Source organism: Gopherus flavomarginatus, chromosome 10 (genome assembly GCF_025201925.1).
Source record: "Gopherus flavomarginatus isolate rGopFla2 chromosome 10, rGopFla2.mat.asm, whole genome shotgun sequence".
NCBI lineage: Eukaryota > Metazoa > Chordata > Testudines > Testudinidae > Gopherus > Gopherus flavomarginatus.
Window position 1 is genome coordinate 12,153,222 of NC_066626.1, and position 21,812 is coordinate 12,175,033.

The 21,812-nt window shown below is 46.1% G+C and overlaps 1 protein-coding gene across 1 annotated transcript in view; it reads right to left on the minus strand.

Moving 5' to 3' along the window:
• Positions 1 to 496: 496 nt before the first annotated feature.
• Positions 497 to 21,812, minus strand: part of LOC127030132 (zinc finger protein 883-like) — a 60,630-nt gene continuing 39,314 nt past the window's right edge. Inside the window, exons 5-8 of the mRNA XM_050916158.1 lie at positions 14,003 to 14,066; positions 13,012 to 13,085; positions 6,623 to 6,736; positions 497 to 6,255 (exon numbers count right to left, since the gene is read on the minus strand). Of these exons, the coding sequence (XP_050772115.1) occupies positions 4,895 to 6,255; positions 6,623 to 6,736; positions 13,012 to 13,085; positions 14,003 to 14,066 (1,613 nt within the window). The 3' untranslated portion in view covers positions 497 to 4,894. The remainder of the gene's footprint in view (positions 6,256 to 6,622; positions 6,737 to 13,011; positions 13,086 to 14,002; positions 14,067 to 21,812) is intronic.

Consider the following 21,812-nt stretch of genomic DNA (forward strand, 5'->3'; position numbering starts at 1 on the left):
TCCCCTCACTCGTTCATCTATGCACTCCCCATCCATGGCCCCACAAAGTCGTGGGACCTCCTTGTCAACCTCCTCCTAGCTCTGGCCAAAATGGCCAGCTACAAAACCAGGGAGATGAGCTTGGCCGACAGGATTTCCTGCAACTGTGGGGCCTATTTCCGCTCCTCCAGCTGTTCACGCATCCAGGCAGAGTTCCTCTGGGTTGTGTCCACTGGCTCCCTTGATGAATTCGAGGAGCAGCGGGTGCTGTCTGGGGTTCTCTGCTCAGTGTCCCCATCAGGTTCCCTTTGTTTAGCCCTGTGACCTCACTCCCATTCCTGTTATTTCATTAGTTGTCTCCCAGAATTATATGGTATCATGGACCTGTGGATCCTCCGCTTAGGCTGGGGGGAGGTTCTTTAGCAGTGGACAGGCTTTGCCTGCCCACTCCCTGGATACCAACAGGACTACTCTGCTGTTCCCAACTGGCCTGGGTCTATCACAAAGTCAATAAATCTTTAAGAGAATAATATATCAGTTTATTATTTCATATAGCTAGTCAGAAACTTCAGTTTAAACACACTGGCTTATATAACACAGAAAACAAGTTTATTAACTACAAAGAGATTTTATGAGAGTACAGGTAATGTGGCTTAAAAGTCATAAATGGTTACAAGAAAAATAAAGATAAAATGCTTAAAAACATATACTTAAGAAATTATTTTAGTTTCAAAGCAAATTTTTCTCAGCACGTGCTTCAGTAGTGTTACTGACCAAATTCTTTAGGTCAGGACCCCTCCTTCAAAGCTTAGGGGCTGTGTCATTTTGTCTTCTCAGATGCAGAGAATACAATGGGCAAGGGGAGAGAAGGGTGTGGGGGTGTCTGCCCCTTAGTTTATAGTCCTGTTTCCACTTTGAGAAGCATTCCCAGCTGGAGGCCAGGCTACAGGCAGTCTATGTGAACAGGAACACTCTGTGGGTTCTGTACTAAAATGTAGATTTTTTTGCCTTCACCCCGTTTCCTGACAAAGAATGGCCACTTAGCAGGTAAAGGTCCATCGCCCTTGTTTACACCTGGCTGAGGCATCAGCTGCCTTTTGCCTCTGAGGAATGGGTTTTGGCCACTCCCCAGATTTAGCTGGATAAAATACTATTAGTCATAATTTCAGCTTGTATTTACTACTTCACATATAACACTGCTGTTGTCAGATGTTGTCTGCATGTGTATGTTCCCTCCAGGGCCGCCCAGAGGGGGGTGCAAGTGGGGCAATTTGCCCTGGCCCCCATGAGTTTTTCGGGGCCCCTGGAGCGGGGTCCTTCACTTGCTCCGGAGGTCTCAGAAAACTCTCGAGGGGCCGGGCCCCCAGAGCTTCTTCCACTCCAGGTCTTCAGGGGTAATTTGGGAATGGGGGGTCCTTCTGCTCCGGGACCTGCCACCGAAGTGCCCCGAAGACCCGTGGCCAGGGGTCCTTCCACCCCGGGACTCGTCGCCGGAGCGCCCCGAAGACCCATGGCAGGGGGTCCTTCTGCCCTGGGACCCGCCACCAAAGTGCGGGTCTTCAGCGGCAACTTGACAGCAGGGGCCTCGTGAATCCTCTGGGTAGCCCTGGTTCCCTCTGTGTGTTGCACTGGCTCTGGCCAGACACCCCATACATCAAGTTCCAATCAAACTGCCCCAGTTTAGTAGCGAAGGCACCCAGACAACGAATGAAGCATGGTCCTAGTATCCTTTAGTCTCTGCAGGACCACTACCACATGTATACTCATCACAGTGGACCAGCTCAGTCAGTAGTGGGACTTTCCACTTCCTCCTGGGCCAGCCAGAGCCACTTCCTCTATTTTAGACACCAATACAAACAAGTTTCGTATTGCCCCTCTGATGTAGCCAGTTATTGCCCCTCTGACGTGGTCAGTAACCACCCTTTACCTTGTACATGTTAGTTCAGCAAAACATATCTATCCACCACATTGGCATCATGAACTTATTTTTAAGAGGTCAGGTGGTTCTGGTACCATCTTTCTGGAATCTGTTTGTGTGAATGTCCTATGCCTAACACGTCTCAGGAATGTGTATGTTTTTCTAATACCAGCCTTGTTCTTGATAGATTTTGTGAGCCTCCATGCAGGCAGAACTTGACTTCTGTTCACAGGCTGTCTCTTGGAAGGCCTGACCACTGTGACACTGCACCCCATATTCATCACAATGGTATCATTATGATATAATTAAGATATAGTTATAATGTATCTGCTGCAAAATGCGGCATGTAAGGTGTCTATGGAAAAGTTTTGATTCGCTAAATGTGATTATCCTATTTGAATGCATGGATCATTTTTGTATCTGGAGTTATGAATATTGACTGTGTATCTGTATTTCCAATGTGCTTACTGTCATAGAAACATAGAAGATTAGGGTTGGAAAGGACCTCAGGAGGTCATCTAGTCCAACCCCCTGCTCAAAGCAGCATCAACACCCACTAAATCACCCAGCCAGGGCTTTGTCAAGTCAAGCCTTAAAAACCTCTCTGGATGGAGATTCCACCACCTCCCTAGGTAACCCATTCCAGTGCTTCACCACTCTCCTAGTGAAATAGTGTTTCCTAACATCCAGCCCAGACCTCCCCCACTGCAACTTGAGACCATTGCTCCTTGTTCTGTCATCTGCCACCACTGAGAACAGCCGAGCTCCATCTTCTTTGGAACCCCCCTTCAGGTAGTTCAAGGCTGCTATTAAATCCTCCCCCTCACTCTTCTCTTCTGCAGACTAAATAAGCAGAGTTCCCTCAGCCTCTCCCATAAGTCATGTGCCCCAACCCCCTAATCATTTTTGTTGCTGTCTGCTGGACTCTCTCCAATTTATGCACATCCCTTCTGTAATGGGGGCCCCAAAACTCCATATTCCAGCTGGGGCCCCAAAACACAGTACTCCAGATGTGGCCACACCAGTGTCAAATAGAGGGGAATAATCACTTCCCTCAATCCGCTGGCAATGCTCTTACTAATGCAGCCCAATATGCTGTTAGCCTTCTTGGCAATGAGGGCACCCTGCTGACTCATATCCAGCTTCTCCTCCACTGTAATTCATAGGTCCTTTTTCTGCAGGACTTCCACTTAGCCAGTCAGTCCTCAGCCTGTAGCAGTGCTTGGGATTAATCCGTCCTAAGTGCAGGACTATGCACTTGTCCTTGTTGAACCTCTTCAGATTTCTTTTGGCCCAATCCTCCAATTTGTCTAGGTCACCCTGGACTCTATCCCTACCTTCCAGTGTATCTACCTCTTGTCCTAGCTTAGTGTCATCTGAAAACTTGCTGAGGGTGCAATCCATCCCATCATCCAGATCATTAATGAAGATATTGAACAAAACCAGAGCCAGAACCAACCCCATGGGCACTCCACTTGATACCAGCTGCCAACTAGACATCAAGCCATTGATCATTACCCATTCAGCCCAACAATCTAGCCAACTTTCTATCCACCTTGTAGTCCATTCATTCAAGCCATGTCTTTAACTTGCTGGCAAGAATACTGTGGGAGACCGTATCAAAAGCTTTGCTAAAGTCAAGATATATCACATCCACCACTTCCCCATAGCCACAGAGCCAGTTATCTCATCATAGAAGGCAATCAGGTTGGTCAGGCATGACTTCCCCTTGGTGAATCCATGTTGATTGTTCCTCTCCTCCACCCACAGCTAGCCTTTGCATTTGTGATCCTTTAAGATCCTTTCAAATCCCCCTTCCAGGTTTGTGAGACTTTCATCTCAGGCCCTAAATTATTATTTTTTAGGATGAAATCAAAGTGTGATTCCCAAGCAGAGGGCTGAGAACACTGCATCACAGGATACATTGAAAGATGGAGGAGTAGAAATTGGAGAACATAAATTCTATCTCAAAGAGAGAAACACTGCTGGAGTAATTTGGAAGGAGGGACTCCCTCCAACTCACTGCTTCTTCTTCAGGTGTCACAGAGGTTGAAAAAAACTTTTCTTTTCATGTCCCTAATCCTGCTCCTTCTCTTTGTTATATTTAAATATATTAAAAATGAGAAAAATGGTACAAAAACATTCAGCAGAACCCAGTGCAATGTGAAAACAATTGGGAATGAGATAATTTGTCCATAGTGGGGAAACCTGGTGACCAACACTTGCTTTGCAGTGGGAGAAAAAGTAAAAATGTGATGCTCCAAATTTGTTTACACTAGGGAAAGGGTTACATCAGGTCTTCATGAAGTTTGCTAAATTACTGCGGCCACTATATATGGGCTATTTTTTATTGAAAAAAAAAAACCAGTTGTTTTTACATCAAGATTGTTAATTGAAGCTAGTTAAATCCTAGTGGAATCAAGGCCCAAGTATATTTAACCTCCGTGTACCTAGCTGAGGTCACTCCTGGTTCCCTCACCTGGAGTTGACTGACATTCTTGTTTGACAAATATCAGAGGGGTAGCCATGTTAGTCTGTATCCACAAAAACAACAAGGAGTCCGGTGGCACCTTAAAGACTAACAGATTTTTTTGGGCATAAGCTTCCATGGGTACAAAACCCACTTTGTGTCTGACATATAGCCAAATAAATCTGTTAGTCTTTCAGGTGCCACCGGACTCCTTGTTATTCTTGTTTGAGGAGCACACTTCCATGACATAGAACAAAGCAGATGATCATGAAGACTATGAGATTTTCCCCAAGACAGGATGTGCTACAGAAGAGAAAAGCAGACAACTTAGCTGGGGGAACTGAAAGATCACAGGGACACAAATGAGGCCTTAAATTTTACTATGTGGGAATTAGCAAAAGGAAAACAATCTTTTCTCAGCTCTGGACAGGATTTGTATAGTCTCTAGCTCCCTTGCAGCATCTCTAATGCTAAATAAAGCCTGAGTTCTGATATAAGAACCTGGCATATTCATAACATTCACAGGGTCACTTTCTTGTGTGGATCCTCTGATGTGTAACAAGGGCTGAGCTCTGAGCAAAGGTTTTCCCACACTCACAGCATCGATAGGGTTTCTCCCCTGTGTGGATATTCTGATGTTGAATAAGAGCTGAACTCCGAGAGAAGCTTTTCCCACACTCACAGCATCGATAGGGTTTCTCCCCTGTGTGGATTCTCTGATGTTGAAAAAGAGCTGAGTTCCGATAGAAGCTTTTCCCACACTCACAGCATCGATAGGGTTTCTCCCCTGTGTGGATCCTCTGATGGCTAACAAGGTTTGAAGTACCAGTAAATGTTTTCCCGCACTCAAAGCATTCATAGAGTTTCTTCCCTGTGTGGATCCTCTGATGGCTAATAAGGTGTGAACGATCAGTGAACATTTTCCCGCACTCAAAGCATTCATAGAGTTTCTCCTTTGTGTGGATCCTCTGATGGCTAATAAGGTTTGAGCTCTGAGTGAAGGTTTTCCCACACTCGTAGCATTCATATGGTTTCTCCCCGGTGTGGATTCTCTGATGTTGAATAAAGGATAAACTCCGAGAGAAAGATTTCCCACACTCCCAGCATCGATAGGGTTTCTTTCCTGTGTGGATACTCTGATGTTTAATAAGGCTTGACTGCTCAGTGAAGGATTTCCCACACTCACAGCATCGATATGGTTTCTCTCCTGTGTGGATTCTCTGATGTTTCATAAGGCTTGAGCTCTGATTGAAGGTTTTCCCGCACTCACAGCACCGATAGGGTTTCTCCCCTGTGTGGATTCTCTGATGTTGAATAAGAGCTGAGCTCTGAGCAAAGGTTTTCCCACACTCACAGCACCGATAGGGTTTCTCCCCAGTGTGGAGTCTCTGATGTTGAATAAGAGCTGAGCTCTGAGTGAAGGTTTTCCCGCACTCACAGCACCGATAGGGTTTCTCCCCGGTGTGGAGTCTCTGATGTTGAATAAGAGCTGAGCTCTGCGCAAAGGTTTTCCCACACTCACAGCATCGATAGGGTTTCTCCCCCGTGTGGATTCTCTGATGGATAATCAGGAGTGGGAGCCTATCAAACTTTTTACCACACTCAGCGCATGTGTTATTTCTCTCACCCGTGAGGATAATCTGCTGGGCCATGGTTTTCTTGTGGTATTTCTGAGTTCCCTGATAATGAACAGATCGACCAATTTTCTGCATTGGCTGGTTTCCCTGCTGCTTTGCTGGCCTGTACTGATTCTTACAGGTTTTCTCCTGCTCACAACTCCTGGACACATTCCCTTTGCATCTTTGCAGTAACACCCCATGTAATTCCCCTTTCTCATCATCTTCCTGCAGGGGATTCTGCTCCACAGTCTCATTCACGATCCCATCATCTGGTGGGACAGAAAAAGAAAAACCTCAGAAACTAGAATGGAAAAGGGGAGAACAAACCAAAAGAAGAAGCTGGAGATGGAAAAAAAAACAAACAGGGACTGAAGTTCCCCAAACTCTTTCCTAAAGGGGAGAGAGTAGGGGATCAATTCCGCATCCAGCTCCCATCCAAACACTCAGGGAGAAGGAAGTTCAGGGAGGGAGCTACTGCCAGGAGTAAGTCAGGATAGGTAGGAAGCCATGAGCAATATCTGCCCTGTGGATATGACATCCGCTGGGGACAATCCTGAATTCAGAAAGCTCAAAAAGTCTTTGTTGGGAATCCCAGCTATTTCCTTCAAGCACTGAGTTAGTTTGATGATCACTCACCTGTACTCCTGCCTCTCAGGAGCTCTCTTTCTACTGAGGTCTGGAGATCTGGGGAAAACGGCTCTTCCTTTTGTTCCTGCTGGGAGATGACATCAGGTTTGGAAACTGGAAACCCTGCTCAAGGGAAAGAAGACAAGTGAGATTAGGTAAATTCATGAGACATTTGTCCCCCACAAAAACAGTTCTGTTATTTTAACCCAAGCCCATTTTAAAGCAGTAAAATCCTGGGGCCAGCTCCCCACGTTCTCAAAGGTGTAGGGGTTTAACTGTGCCCATGTCTCATGGGAACACACACAGCCAGACACTCATGATCAAAGGAAAAACCCAGAGCAGATTCCAGCCAGAGGGGACTCCCCCTACAACTGCTTCCTATTGACAGACAGAGGCCCACAGACATTGAGGGAGAGAGAAAGGCTCAAGGCCTGACAGCTGAGGGGAGATACTCAGAGAGATAAGGAAGGGCACAGAGAGGCAGCTATCCCTGCCCATCACTATGACTCCCTCATCTCTTCCTCTAATTGCTCTCACCCTTTCCCAGCTCCTGCAACCTGAGGAGCAACCACTCCTTGAGTATGTCTACACTACAGGATTATTCCAATTTTACAGAAACCAGTTTTTGGAAACAGACTGTATAAAGAAGAGTGCACGCGGCCACACTAAGCACATTAATTCGGTGGTGTGCGTCCATGTACCAAGGCTAGCGTCAATTTCCAGAACGTTGCACTGTGGGTAGCTATCCCATAGCTATCCTATAGTTCCCGCAGTCTCCTGCACCCATTGGAATTCTGGGTTGAGATCACAATGCATGATGGGGCAAAAACAGTGTCGCGAGTGATTCTGGGTAAATGTCATCAGTCAATCCTCCCTCCGTGAAAGTAACGGCAGACAATCATTTCTAGCCCTTTTCCCTGGATTGCCCTGGCAGATGCCATAGCATAGCAACCATGAAGCCTGTTCAGCCTTTTTTCAATGTCACCGTATGTCTACTGGATGCTGCTGACAGACGCGGTGCTGCAGTGCTACACAGCAGTATCCCGTTGCCTTTGCAAGTTAGCAGAGACGGTTACCAGTCATATTGTACCGTCTGCTGCTGTCATGGGTGCTCCTGGCGGGCCTTGGTGAGGTTGGGCCAGGAGCGCATGGACAAAAATGGGAATGACTCCCCAGGTCATTCCTTTCTTTAAGTTTTGTCTAATGGAGAGTCAGTCCTGCCTAGAATATCAGGCAAGCCTGCTAAAGAACCAGAGAGGCAAACTGCCGCTCCAGGTCAGAGCCCCAGACATCCCACAGAAATGATGAGCTGCGTGCCATTCTAGGGGGTGCCCCTGCAACAACCCCACCCATTGCTTCCCTCCTCCCCCACCCCTCCTGAGCTATCGTGGCAGTTATCCCCCCATTTGTGTGACGAAGTAATAAAGAATGCATGAATAAGAAACAACACTGACTTTATTTAATCCTGAGAGGAGCGCAGGAGCTGGTCCAAGAGGTAACTATAGCAGGACAGCTTGGAAATAGTGACCATAATACAATAGCATTCAACATCCCTGTGGGGGGAAGAACACCTCAACAGCCCAACACTGTGGCATTTAATTTCAAAAGAGGGAGCTATACAAAAATGAGGGGGCTAGTTAAACAAACGTTAAAAGGTACAGTGACTAAAGTGAAATCTCTGCAAGATGCATGGGCCCTTTTTAAAGACACTATAATAGAGGCTCAACTTCAATGTATGCTCCAAATTAAGAAACACAGTAAAAGAACTAAAAAAGAGCCACCGTGGCTTAACAACCATGTAAAAGAAGCAGTGAGAGATAAAAAGACTTCTTTTAAAAAGTGGAAGTCAAATCCTAGTGAGGCAATAGAAAGGAGCACTAACACTGCCAGCTTAAGTGCAAGAGTGTAATAAGAAAAGCCAAAGAGGAGTTTGAAGAACGGCTAGCCAAAAACTCCAAAGGTAATAACAAAATGTTTTTTTAAATACATCAGAAGCAGGAAGCCTGCTAAACAAACAGTGGGGCCCCTTGACGATCGAGATACAAAAGGAGCGCTTCAGTCTTCATGGCTGAGGATGTTAGGGAGATTCCCAAACCTGAGCCGGCTTTTGTAGGTGACAAATCTGAGGAACTGTCACAGATTGAAGTGTCACTAGAGGAGGTTTTGGAATTGATAAAAACTCAACATCAACAAATCACCGGGACCAGATAGCATTCACCCAAGAGTTCTGAAAGAACTCAAATGTGAAGTTGCGGAACCATTAACTAAGGTTTGTAACCTGTTCTTTAAATCGGCTTCGGTATCCAATGACTGGAAGTTAGCTAATGTAATGCCAATATTTAAAAAGGGCTCTAGAGGTGATCCCAGCAATTACAGACTGGTAAGTCTAACGTCGGTACCGGGCAAATTAGTCGAAACAATAGCTAAGAATAAAATTGTCAGACACATAGAAAAACATAAACTGTTGAGCAATAGTCAAGATGGTTTCTGTAAAGGGAAATCGTGTCTTACTAATCTATTAGAGTTCTTTGAAGGGGTCAACAAACATGTGGACAAGGGGGATCCAGTGGACAAAGTGTACTTAGATTTCCAGAAAGCCTTTGACAAGGTCCCTCACCAAAGGCTCTTATGTAAATTAAGCTGTCATGGGATAAAAGAGAAGATCCTTTCACGGATTGAGAACTGGTTAAAAGACAGGGAACAAAGGGTAGGAATTAATGGTAAATTCTCAGAATGGAGAGGGGTAACTAGTGGTGTTCCCCAAGGGTCAGTCCTAGGACCAATCCTATTCAATTTATTCATAAATGATCTGGAGAAAGGGGTAAACAGTGAGGTGGCAAAGTTTGCAGATGATACTAAACTACTCGAGATAGTTAAGACCAAAGCAGATTGTGAAGAACTTCAAAAAGATCTCACAAAACTAAGTGATTGGGCAACAAAATGGTAAATGCAATTTAATGTGGATAAATGTAAAGTAATGCACATTGGAAAAAATAACCCCAACTATACATACAATATGATGGGGGCTAATTTAGCTACAACGAGTCAGGGAAAAGATCTTGGCGTCATCATGGATAGTTCTCTCAAGATGTTCATGCAGTGCGCAGAGGTGGTCAAAAAAGCAAACAGGATGTTAGGAATCATTAAAAAGGGGATAGAGAATAGGACTGAGAATATATTATTGCCCTTATATAAATCCATGGTACACCCACATCTCAAATACTGTGTACAGATGTGGTCTCCTCACCTCAAAAAAGATATTCCAGCACTAGAAAAGGTTCAGAAAAGGACAACTAAAATGATTAGAGGTTTGGAGAGGGTCCCATATGAGGAAAGATTAAAGAAGCTAGGCCTCTTCAGCTTGGAAAAGAGGAGACTAAGGGGGGATAGGATAGAGGTATATAAAATCATGACTGAAGTGGAGAAAGTGGATAAGGAAAAGTTATTTACTTATTCCCATAATACAAGAACTAGGGGTCACCAAATGAAATTAATAGGTAGCAGGTTTAAAACAAATAAAAGGAAGTTCTTCTTCACACAGCGCACAGTCAACTTGTGGAACTCTTTACCTGAGGAGGTTGTGAAGGCTGGGACTATAACAATGTTTGAAAGGGAACTGGATAAATTCATGGTGGCTAAGTCCATAAATGGCTATTATCCAGGAAGGGTAAAGAATGGTGTCCCTAGCCTCTGTTCATCAGAGGATGGAGATGGATGTTAGGAGAGAGATCACTTGATCATTGCCTGTTAGCTTCACTCCCTCTGGGGCACCTGGCATTGGCCACTGTCGGTAGACAGATACTGGGCTAGATGGACCTTTGGTCTGACCCGGTACGCCCGTTCTTATGTTGTTATTATGTTTATTGCCTTTGCAAGCAGAGATAAAGGTAGAGGGGGAGATGGCAGCCTCCAGCTGCTATGATATTCCAGGCAGGACTGAATCTCCATTATACATCAAACGGGGGAGGGGAGGGCAGCCTCCAGCTGCTATGATACTCCAGGCAGGACTGAATCTCCAGGAGACAAAGCTTAAAGAAGGGAATGACCAGGAGTCATTTCCATTTTTGCCCAGGTGCCCCCGGCCAACCTCACTGAGGCCAGCCAGGAGCACTCACGGGATGTTGAATACCAGTCATATTGTACCATCTGCCATCGGGAAGGGAAGGGAATGCTGCTGTGTAGCGCTGTAGCACCGCACCTGCCAGCAGCATCCAGTAGACATACGTTGACACTGAAAAAAGGCAAGAAACAATTTTTTTCCCTTTTCTTTCATGAGGGGTGGGGGAAGGGGCTGATGAAATACCCTGAACCACCCACGACAATGTTTTTGACCTTTCAGGCTTTGGGCGCTCAGACAAGAATGCAAATGGTTTTCAGAGAGTGTGGGAACTGTGGGATAGCTGGAGTCCTCAGTCCCACCTCCCTCCCTCCACGAGCGTCCATTTGATTCTTTGGCTTTCTGGTACACTTGTCTCAGCTCCTCCATGCAGCAATGTGTTGAGTCCCTATTGTGGCCTCTGTCCAACATAGCTTTGGAGATTTTTTTCAAATGCTTTGGCATTTCATCTTTTAGAACAGCGTTCTGATAGAACAGATTCATCTCCCCACATAGAGATCAGATTCAGTATCTCCTGTACGGTCCATGCTGGAGCTCTTTTTTGATTCTGGGACTGCATGGTCACCTGTGCTGACTGGCGCTCCACACTGGGCAAACAGGAAATGAAATTCAAAAGTTCGCAGGGCTTTTCCTGTCTACTTGGCCAGTGCATCTGAGTTCAGATAGCTGTCCAGAGCGGTCACAATGGTACACAGTGGGATAGCACCCAGAGGCCAATACCGTCGAATTGTGGCCACACTAACCCTAATCCGAAATGGAATACCGATTTCAGTGCTACTCCCCTCGTCAGGGAGGAGTACAGATAATCACTATTAAGAGCCCTTTATAATCGATATAAAGGGCATTGTTGTGTAGACGGGTGCAGGGTTAATGTGATTTAACACTGCTAAATTCGATATAAACTCGTAGTGTAGACCAGGCCCTTGTGTTTCCTCCTCAACTCCCCCATTGCCCAGTGCCCTCCTTGCTACCAGTACTCCCAAATTCTCTATTCCCCAGCCTTTTCCACCCATCATCCCACTGTCTCAATTGTTCCTTGGTCCTGATTCCCAAGAGTTCCTGCCAGAAATGTGTCCCATTGCTAGCACCTCTATTTTCTGGAGCACCACTACCTAGAGTAAAGGGAGCATGGGTTCTAACCAGCACCAACCGTTCCAGATCCTTGATTTCCATTTCTTCCAGCCCTCCACAGCATCCTAATTCCCTACAGCAGCTGTTCCATGGCATCCCCACTCTTAGTGTCTCCAGCACTCCTTGCTCACAGGAGCTTTGCCCAAAACCTTCCTCTCCTAAGCTCTCTAACGCCTTCCCTTCCACTGCCCAGAACCTGCCTATTGTAGCCAATAATGTTAGTTTGGTATTCATTTATTGTATGGCGCTAAGATTAATCAATGTGTTATATGTGGTATACTCACTATGTTAATAAAAATTGATTTATAGAAATTGGTTTATGGAATTATAAAAGTATAAGATTAAGCAAGACATGAGGATGAGTAATATTTAGTGGAACTAGGTGAGAAATCAGACAAGCTGAAATGCAAGGAAACTGTAGGCTGAAACCTGCAAGATCTAGCTTAGCTATTTTAGGCCTTAGATACAAGAAATGGTTCAGGGATGACCTGATGACCTAAAATTCTAGTAACATTGCGAAAGCAACTTCAGGAAAGCTTAAAATTAATCATAAAATTGCTGCAACAACAAAATGGTTCGTAACACACGCCTTAACTGCAAGACAAAGGTGGAATATCATCCTACACAGTCTATAGAATTCGGAGTCCCTTGTGTCTCCAAGGGACAACAACCAATAAGAAAGAGACAATCAGAGCATGTACATGCACAGAAGTAGGTATAGTCAAAGTCACTGTATAAAAAGGGGTGCCCAAGAATAGGCAAGTTCAGCTCCCTTTGGGAGACTCTAGCAGGAACCACTACCATACAGATAATCAATCCATGTGAGGGCCAACAGACACTGGGAGGGCCGAAACACTCTAACACCGCCTAAGAGGATGTGACTATGTCTATAGTTACAGTTAGGGCATAGTACATATCTTTTTGGAATTATATATGCTGTTACTTTCATGATTCTATTGGCAACTTTAATAAAATTACTAAAAGACAGATGCTCTTTTAATTGTAGGTGTTACTTGCCTATGGTTTACGGTGTTCCTATGGGCTCCAGATCTAGAACCAAGAGACACACCTCTGTTGAACTGGAGATCGTAGTCACCAGAGCTGAACCCAGGGAAATATAATTAACTTTAAGTAGAATAAAAGACTACACCATTATTACAATTTCTATTACTGTAGCATTTAGTAGCGTTAGTCACAGACCATGATCCCATTCTGCTGGACATTCTACAGAACACAAAACAAAAAATTCTTTGCCCCAAAATATGAGAATCTAAGAATAAGATAAGAGAAAGATGGATACAAACAGACATGGATTTGACAGAGATGAAATTTTCTGCAATATTCTGAATCATCCTTAGAGAATTAACTCAAACCTTACTGAATTAAGTGTTCAGTATTCTAGGAATTTATTTTATTAAAAATATGAATGTGTATGCATTATTGTGGGATGGTCTGTAACCCCTCTGGGGAGGGGACCTGGCTAACAAAAGCCCTAGAAAGTGTTATGCGCTTCAAAGAATCCTTTGAAACAATATGCTAGACAAAGTTAAGTAGGATTACTAGGAAGTACATGGGGGGAGGAGAGGGCAATGTTCCACCTCCATCCCAAACCTATGGTAGCTGCACCCGGAGAAGAAACCATTGCCTGTTGATCACCTATTACCTGAATGTAAGTTCTACTCCTGGGAAAACTCTGCAGCAAAAATTAAAAATTCTGCTCACAATAGTTTAGAATTCTTTATATTTTATTTGTCAAAATAGAACAATACAATCACACAAGTTTCAATTATTTTAATAATTTATTTCACAATACCTGTCAGCAAATATTTCTGTAGCAATACAGTGCACAAAAAAGATTAAAGAAATGTTTTTTGACAAACAGATTCAATACTAGTGTGATGCTGTACCCCATAATGCTTTATAGGAATATGACATAACTGGAATATGTTTTGTGCTGCCTGTGCCATATAACATATCTCTGTAAAGGTTATGGTTTACTATATCTATTCATCCTATTTGTACACATATATCATTTTGTACTTGAGGTTAAGAATATGGGCTGTATACTTGCTTGATTTCTAAGTAAGCTTTGTGAGGCATTTGGTCAGCTTCTTTAGGAAGGAATTTGCAAGGTTAAGTACCTGATCAGGAAGCACTTGGGAAACAGTGCATCTTGGAATGCTTCAATCCACAAAAGAAGTTTTCCTGGAGACAAACAAAATACCATGTGGACGATGGCTTCTGCCTGTAAAGAGTGCGAGTCATGCATGGACATGTGACTTGCCCAGGTGACTCTATAACTCCATCTTGGAGCTGGACTTTGCATAGGAGGAAGGTCTTCACCCACAAGAGAAAGTCTATTTAAACTTGAGAGACCTCTCCATTTTGTCTTCAGCTGGCTAAAGAGAAAGCCTCTCCATTTCAAGAGACCAGAAAGAAACTGCAAGGGGGTGAGTGATTGCTGGACCCAGACTAACAGGAGATTAGTCTGTGAAAGGGAGCATTCTGGAACTGGTGAGGATCTTATCTGTATTCAGTTTGATTAGACATAGATTTGCACATTTTATTTTATTTTGCTTGGTGACGTACTTTGTTCTGTCTGTCACTACTTGGAACCACTTAAATCCTACTTTCTATATTTAATAAAATGACTTTTTACTTATTAATTAACTCAAAGTATGTATTAACACCTGGGGGAGCAAACAGCTGTGCATCTCTCTCTATCAGTGTTACAGAGGGTGAACAATTTATGAGTTTATCCTGTATAAGCTTTATACAGGGTAAAATGGATTTATCTGGGTTTAGACCCCATTGGGAATTGGGCATCTGAGTGTTAAAGACAAGCACACTTCTGTGAGCTGCTTTCAGGTAAACCAGCAGCTTTGGAGCAAGTAATTCAGGCCCTGGGTCTTCGCTGGAGCAGACGAGAGTGTCTGGCTTAGCAAGTCAGGGTCCTGGGGCCCGAGCTGGCAGGGAAGGCAGGGGTAGAAGTAGTCTTGGCACATCGAGTGGCAGCTCCCAAGAGGGTTTCTGTGATCCAACACATCACAACTGGGCATATTAATACAAAACTTTGAGTAATAATTCATTTAAACTACACTAGAGATACGTATTTCCAGCACCCCCAGAAGCAGTGCAAAGGTTTGGGGAAGGGGTAATGGAGGAGCTGATGGTGTGGAAAGTAATTGCTGGAAAGGTGCCTGGGTGTTAACCTCGAAGGTTGCTGAGGGTGGGTGGGAGAAGTATGAAACAATTGTTGAGGGGGTGTGTGGGGAATTCTTAGGGAGCCTCCCTGATGCAGATCCTGGCTGACCCATAGCCTCTCTCTCTCATTCAGTCAGGCACATTTGCCTCTGTCCCCATGTAGCCCTGCAATCCCACTCAGCCACCCCCACCTCTATCTCCAGGTGTCTCTGCATCCCCACTCAGCCACTCCCTTCTCCTTGCTCCATGTGTCCCTACACCCGTCAGCCATTCTTATGTGTCCCAGCACACCCTACTCCCTGTCCTCATGTGTCATTGAACCCCCTTTCCAATTGAGGCCCCACACCAGGCTGTCCCTACCCACTATCTCTTCTGAACCCCAGTCTGACCACCCAGCACCCCCATGTGCTCACGCTGTCCATCCACTCATAGCCAGTGCCTCCTGACCTGGCACCAGTTAGGACACTGTGAGGAACTGAGCCTCTTCTCTTCCCGATCTACAGCAGGAGTCGCTTGTGCCTGAGAGCAGCTGCTCTCTGTTCTGGCACCACAGAAGATCCAGGTGGGCAAAAGGTATCACTGCAGCACATCTCTGGCAGAATATATTTTCTGCAGAGAAAAAAAATTCTGCAAACACATGAATTCTGCACATCTGCGGAATTCACCCAGCCGCAGAGCCATCCTGTCCATAGGACAGACTGGGGCAACTGCCCCAGGCCCCTCAGTTTGGGGGAACCCCACAATTCAGGGGGATGCAGGGTCCATAGCAGTGTGGGAGTTAGCAGGGGCCCTGTCACCAGCAGCAACAAGTGACCTGGCCCCAGCCCACTCTACTCTGCTCTGCCTCACTGGCTCCCAGCATCGCTCAGGGGAGGGGGCGTGTAGACATCTGCTGTTGAGGTCGCCACTCCTTGGGGCGACTGAGAGCCAGCCCGCCTCACTATACGAGTCCGGTGAGCTGGCGAATTAGCCTGGTGAGGCAGGAAACAGTCAGGAGCTCAGGCCCTCAGGCAGGGGCTGAGCAAATAGTTCCATATTGTAAGCCCAGGCCCTTGATCAGGGTGGGGCAGCAAACAACAGTTCAGAGCTCAGACCCTCAGGCAGGGGCTGAGCAAAGTAGTTCAGGATTTAACAAGCCCAGGCTCCTGGTCCTGAGCGTCGGGGGCGAGGAGGAGACTGCCACCCGGGAGTCAGGTGGCAGGGGGGATACAGGCCCGCCCACTCCTCTGCGTCCCAGCCTGGGGCCCTAACGGTGGCAGGCAGCCTGCTGCGGTGTCATGGGGGATCCTGGCCGCAACACACTGACATTGGCTCTGGGTGTGCTGCAGCCAGACTAGGGTCGGCTGCCTCCGGATTACTTCCGACCTCCCCCTCTACCAGTACCTGCGTCTCAGCGGCGTCTTCCATGGCGTCTAGCACCATGGGCTCCTCGGGATATTGAGCGAGGGGTAAACTGGGCAGCTCCTCTTGGACCCTTTGTACCCGTCTGTCATAAACAGATAGCTAAGGGTTAATGTCTCTTTCACCTGAAAAGAAGTAACCTGAAACACCTGACCAGAGGACCAATCAGGAAACAAGACTTTTTCAAATCTGGGTGGAGGGAAGTTTGTGTGTGAGTCCTTTGTTCTTGGTCTTCTGCCTGTACGCTCTCTCGGCTATGAGAGGATTTCTATCTCCTGCTATCTAATCTTCTGTTTCTCAGTTGTAAGTACAAAAGATCAGATAGTGATTTATATGTTTTTTTTGTATTTACCTGTGTGTAGTTGCTGGAGTGTTTTGAATTATATTCTTTTTGAATAAGGCTATTTATTCATATTTCTTTTAAGCAATTGACCCTGTATTTGTCACCTTAACACAGAGAGACCATTTTTATGAACTTTTTCTTTCTTTTTAAGACCTGTTGGAGTTTTTCTTTAGTGGGGAACTCCAGGGAATTGAGTCTGTGTTCACCAGGGAATTGGTAGGAGGAAGAAGTCAGGGGGAAATCTGTGTGTGTTAGATTTACTAGCCTGACTTTGCATTCCCTCTGGGTGAAGGAGGGGGGTGGGGGAGAGATTGTCTCTCTCTCCTTGTGTTTCCAGGACTGGAAATAGAGAGGGTGGAGTCCCTCTGTTTAGATTCACGGAACTTGCTTCTGTGTATCTCTCCAGGAATCCAGGGGGGGAAACACCTGGAAGGGAGAAGGGAAGGGAAATGGTTTATTCCCCTTTGTTGTGAGACTCAAGGAATTTGGGTCTTGGGGTCCCCAGGGAAGGTTTTTTGGGGGACCAGAGTGCCCCAAAACACTAATTTTTTGGGTGCTGGCAGCTTTACCAGGTCCAAGCTGGTAACTAAGCTTGGAGGTTTTCATGCTAACCTCCATATTTTGGACGCTAAGTCCAAATCTGGGAATAGGACCTCCCCCTTTACCAGTACCTGCGTCTCAGCGGCGTCTTCCATGGCGTCTAGCACCATGGGCTCCTCGGGATATTGAGCGAGGGGTAAACTGGGCAGCTCCTCTTGGACCCTTTGTACCCGTCGGCTTAGGGGCTCTTCCAGGGTCTGGTCAGCGTCTGGTGGGCATCCAGCCTCCGCAGGTATGGCCAGTCCTCGGGTTGGTCACAGGTGGTGGGAGTCTCCCCAGCGGGAGCTGGGGCATCAGCGTCTGGCCTCTCTGGCGGCCAGGCCACTTCTGAGCCCTGGGGTTGGGCTTTTATACTTCCTGCCCGGTGCCTTGACCTTTGGGGGGCGGGAGCAGGCTCCAGTGACTCCGCCCACTTTGGCATCTGCAGGAGCTCATCCCTCTCTGGGGCGGCTGGGAGCCAGGCCGCCTCACTACAGGGTGGAAGCTGGAAAGAGGTGAAGCGGGGCTTGGGAGAAGGGGTGGAATGGGGATGGGAGGGGGCAGAGCAGGGGTGGGAATAGGGCTGGCCTTACCATGAGGCAAACTGAGGCAGTCACCTCAGATGCCAGACTGGTGGGAGGGGGGCACCACTAGGACCCAGAGTGTAGAAAATTGTGTCTGCTGCTGGTGCATATGTATTCTCCCTGCTCCAGATGCACAGAGATGGTGGAGTGCCGTGCTGGAGGAGGGAGGGCACAAGAGACATAACAGGCAGGCAGGACAAAAGGTGAGAGGGAATAACAGAAAGCAGCAGGAGCTGCAGGGAGAGAGAGGAGGAGGAGGAGCCTCTTATGTACCTCTCCAGCACCCTCAAGGAGCCTGGACTGATTCACACCAGCTTGTCAGGGAGCTTCAAGTTTCCTGCTGCTTCTCTGAACCTACTTGAGGAAAACAGGCAGTCAACTGAAGTAGTAGGAGCCAGTTAAGCCCTTAAGATGCTGATATCTTCCCTCACTCAGGCCCTGCTACCAGCCTGCTTATTTGTCCCCTTCAACTGAGTGTTGAGAGTCACTATAACTGGCATAGAACAACAGTCATGAGTGAAAGAAGAAAATGCCCCTCTGGGGCAGCATTCAGAAAAAGCAGGCAAAGGAAGCTTTTCTATCTAAGCAGGAAGGTGCTCTCCTGAGATACATAGACACAAATGTTCACGGCGAGCCTTCTGGCCCCAGTGAGGACAAGAGTGGTGAGGAGATGCCTGATCTTCCAGTTAGTCAGAGTGCAGGTGACCCGGCAGCTACTGCAGCATCCACATATCCATCTCAAATGGATGTAACCATGTATGTGCCAAACAATGGAAATTTCCTTAAAATTGTGGAGGTGATGGCTGAGTTTGATGCTGTACCCCAGGAGCATCTAAGAAGAGTCATCACCTAAGAAATGTACACACACCATTACCTTGGAAAAAACAATTCAAAATGAGATCATACTGGCAACAAAAGTAAAAGAGAAGATTGTGGCAGATCTGAAGTCAGTAAGATATTACTCTGTTATTCTGGATTGCACACCTAACATCAGCCATACGGAATAAATGACTTTAATGGTGCGTGTTGCAACAACTGAAGCTAGTGAAAATGTCCCTGCAATGGTGACTGTCAGAGAGCATTTTCTAGAATTTAGTGACATTGATGATACTACAGGAGCTGGTATGACAAATGTGCTTCTTAAAAAGCTGGAAGATACAGGAATTGCGATAGCTGACATGAGAGGTCAAGGCTATGATAATGGTGCCAACATCAGAGGAAAGAACAGAGGAGTGCAGACACGGATCCAAGAGTTAAACCCTGGAGCTTTTTGTGTCCCAGGCAGTTCTCATTTATTGAACTTGGTGGTCAGTGATGCAGCATCAGCTTCTAGCGAGGCTGCTGAATTTTTTAATGTAATTCAAAAAGTATCTATATATTTTTCTCTGCATCAACTCATCGATGGCAAATTTTGAAGCAACATCTGGAAACATTCTCTCTGACACTGAAACCAATGAGTATCACACAATGGCAAAGTTGAGTGGAGGCGATAAAGCCTATCAAACACCAAATTGGGAAGATAGGTGAGGCCATAGTTGCCATTATGGAGGACAATACTATGACAGGAACTGTTTGTAGGAGAACCGTGGCAGAGGGAAATGGAATTACCAGAAACATACATAACTTCAAATTTCTGTGTGGCTTCATGTGTGGCATGACATACTATTTGAAATATATGTTGTAAGCAAGAGACTCCAAGGTGTTGATAGTGATATATCTGGAGCAATGGAACAACTGGACGAAGCAAAGTCATACCTGCAGTCTTACCGGTCAGATGAGGGATTTCAAAACATTCTGAAGAGTGCACAAAAGTTGGCAGAGGAACTTTACACTGAAGCTATTTTCTCACTCATTCAAGAATACGAGTCACCGAAGAAGACAACATTTTGATTACGAGGCATGGGATAATCCCATAAGAGACCCCAAACAACAACTCAAATCATAGAATTATAGAATATCAGGGCTGGAAGGGACCTCAGGAGGTCATCTAGTCCAACCCCCTGCTCAAAGCAGGACCGACTGCCAACTAAATCATCCCAGCTAGGGCTTTGTCAAGCCTGACCTTAAAAACCTCTAAGGAAAGAGATTCTACCACCTACCTAGGTAAGCCATTCAATTGCTTCACCACTCTCTGAGTGAAAAAGTTTTTCCTTATATCCAACCTAAACCTCCCCCACTGCAACTTGAGACCATTATTTCTTGTTCTGTCATCTGCTACCACTGAGAACAGTGTAGATCCATCCACTTGGGAACCCCCTTTTAGGTAGTTGAAAGCAGCTATCAAATCCCCCCTCATTCTTCTCTTCTGCAGACTAAACAATCCCAGTTCCCTCAGCCTCTCCTCATAAGTCACGTGCTGCAGCCCCCTAATCATTTTTGTTGCCCTCCGCTGGACTCTTTCCAATTTTTCCACATCCTTTTTGTAGTGTGGGGCCCAAAACTGGATCCATACTCCAGAAGAGGCCTCACCAATGTCGAATAGAGGGGAATGATCACATCCCTCGATCCGCTGGCAATGCCCCTACTTATAGAGCCCAAAATGCCGTTAGCCTTCTTGACAACAAGGGCACACTGTTGACTCATATCCAGCTTCTCGTCCACTGTAACCCGTAGGTCATTTTCTGCAGAACTGCTTCCTAGCCATTCGGTCCCTAGTCTGTAACAGTGAATGGGATTCTTCCATCCAAAGTGCAGGACTCTGCACTCGTTCTTGTTGAACCTCATCAGATTTCTTTTGGCCCAGTCCTCTAATTTGTCTAGGTCCCTCTGTATCCTATCCCTACCCTCGAGGGTATCTACGACTCCTCCCAGTTTAGTGTCATCTGCAAACTTGCCGAGAGTGCAGTCCACGCCATTCTCCAGATCATTAATGAAGATATTGAACAAAACCGGCCCCAGGACAGACCCTTGAGGCACTCTGCTTGAAACCAGCTGCCAACTAGACATGGAGCTGTTGATCACTACCCATTGAGCCCCAGGATCTAGTCAGCTTTCTGTCCACCTTATAGTTCATTCATCCAGCCCATACTTCTTTAACTTGCTGGCAAGAATACTGTGGGAGACCGTATCAAAAGATTTGCTAAAGTCAAGGAATAACACATCCACTCCTTTCCCCTCATCCACACACCCAGTTATCTCCTCATAGAAGGCAATTAGGTTAGTCAGGCATGACTTGCCCTTGCGTAATCCATGCTGACTGTTCCTGATCACTTTCCTCTACTCCAAGTGTTTCAGAATTGATTCCTTGAGGACCTGCTTCATGATTTTGTCAGGGACTGAGGTGAGGCTGACTTGCCTAGTTCCCCGGATCCTCCTTCTTCTCTTTTTAAAAGATGGGCACTACATTAGCCTTTTTCCAGTCATCCGGGACCTCCCCCGATCGCCATGACTTTTCAAAGATAATGGCCAATGGCTCTGCAGTCACATCCGCCAGCTCCTTTAGCACCCTCTGATGCAGCGCATCCGGACCCATGGACTTGTGCTTGTTTAGTGTTTTTAAAATAGTCTCAACCCACTTCTTTCTCCACAGAGGGCTGGTCACCTTCTCCCCATACTGTGTTGCCCAGTGCAGCAGTCTGGGAGCTCTCCTTGTTTGTGAAGACAGAAGCAAAAAAATCATTTAGTACTGTGGCAAATTGCCAGTACTGTTATGCTGGGTCTCGTGCTTTCTCTTCTTTGGGGAAGGTTCAGGGTGCCATTGCTTGCCTCTGAATTGGTATTTAACTGCCCCACTAGTGTCCTTGAGGAGGGGAGTGGAGAGGGAGGGACCTGGGCCCACCCTCTTCTCCAGGTCCCAACCCAGGGGCCCTGAGGTTTGTGGTGAACCACTTGAACTAGCTG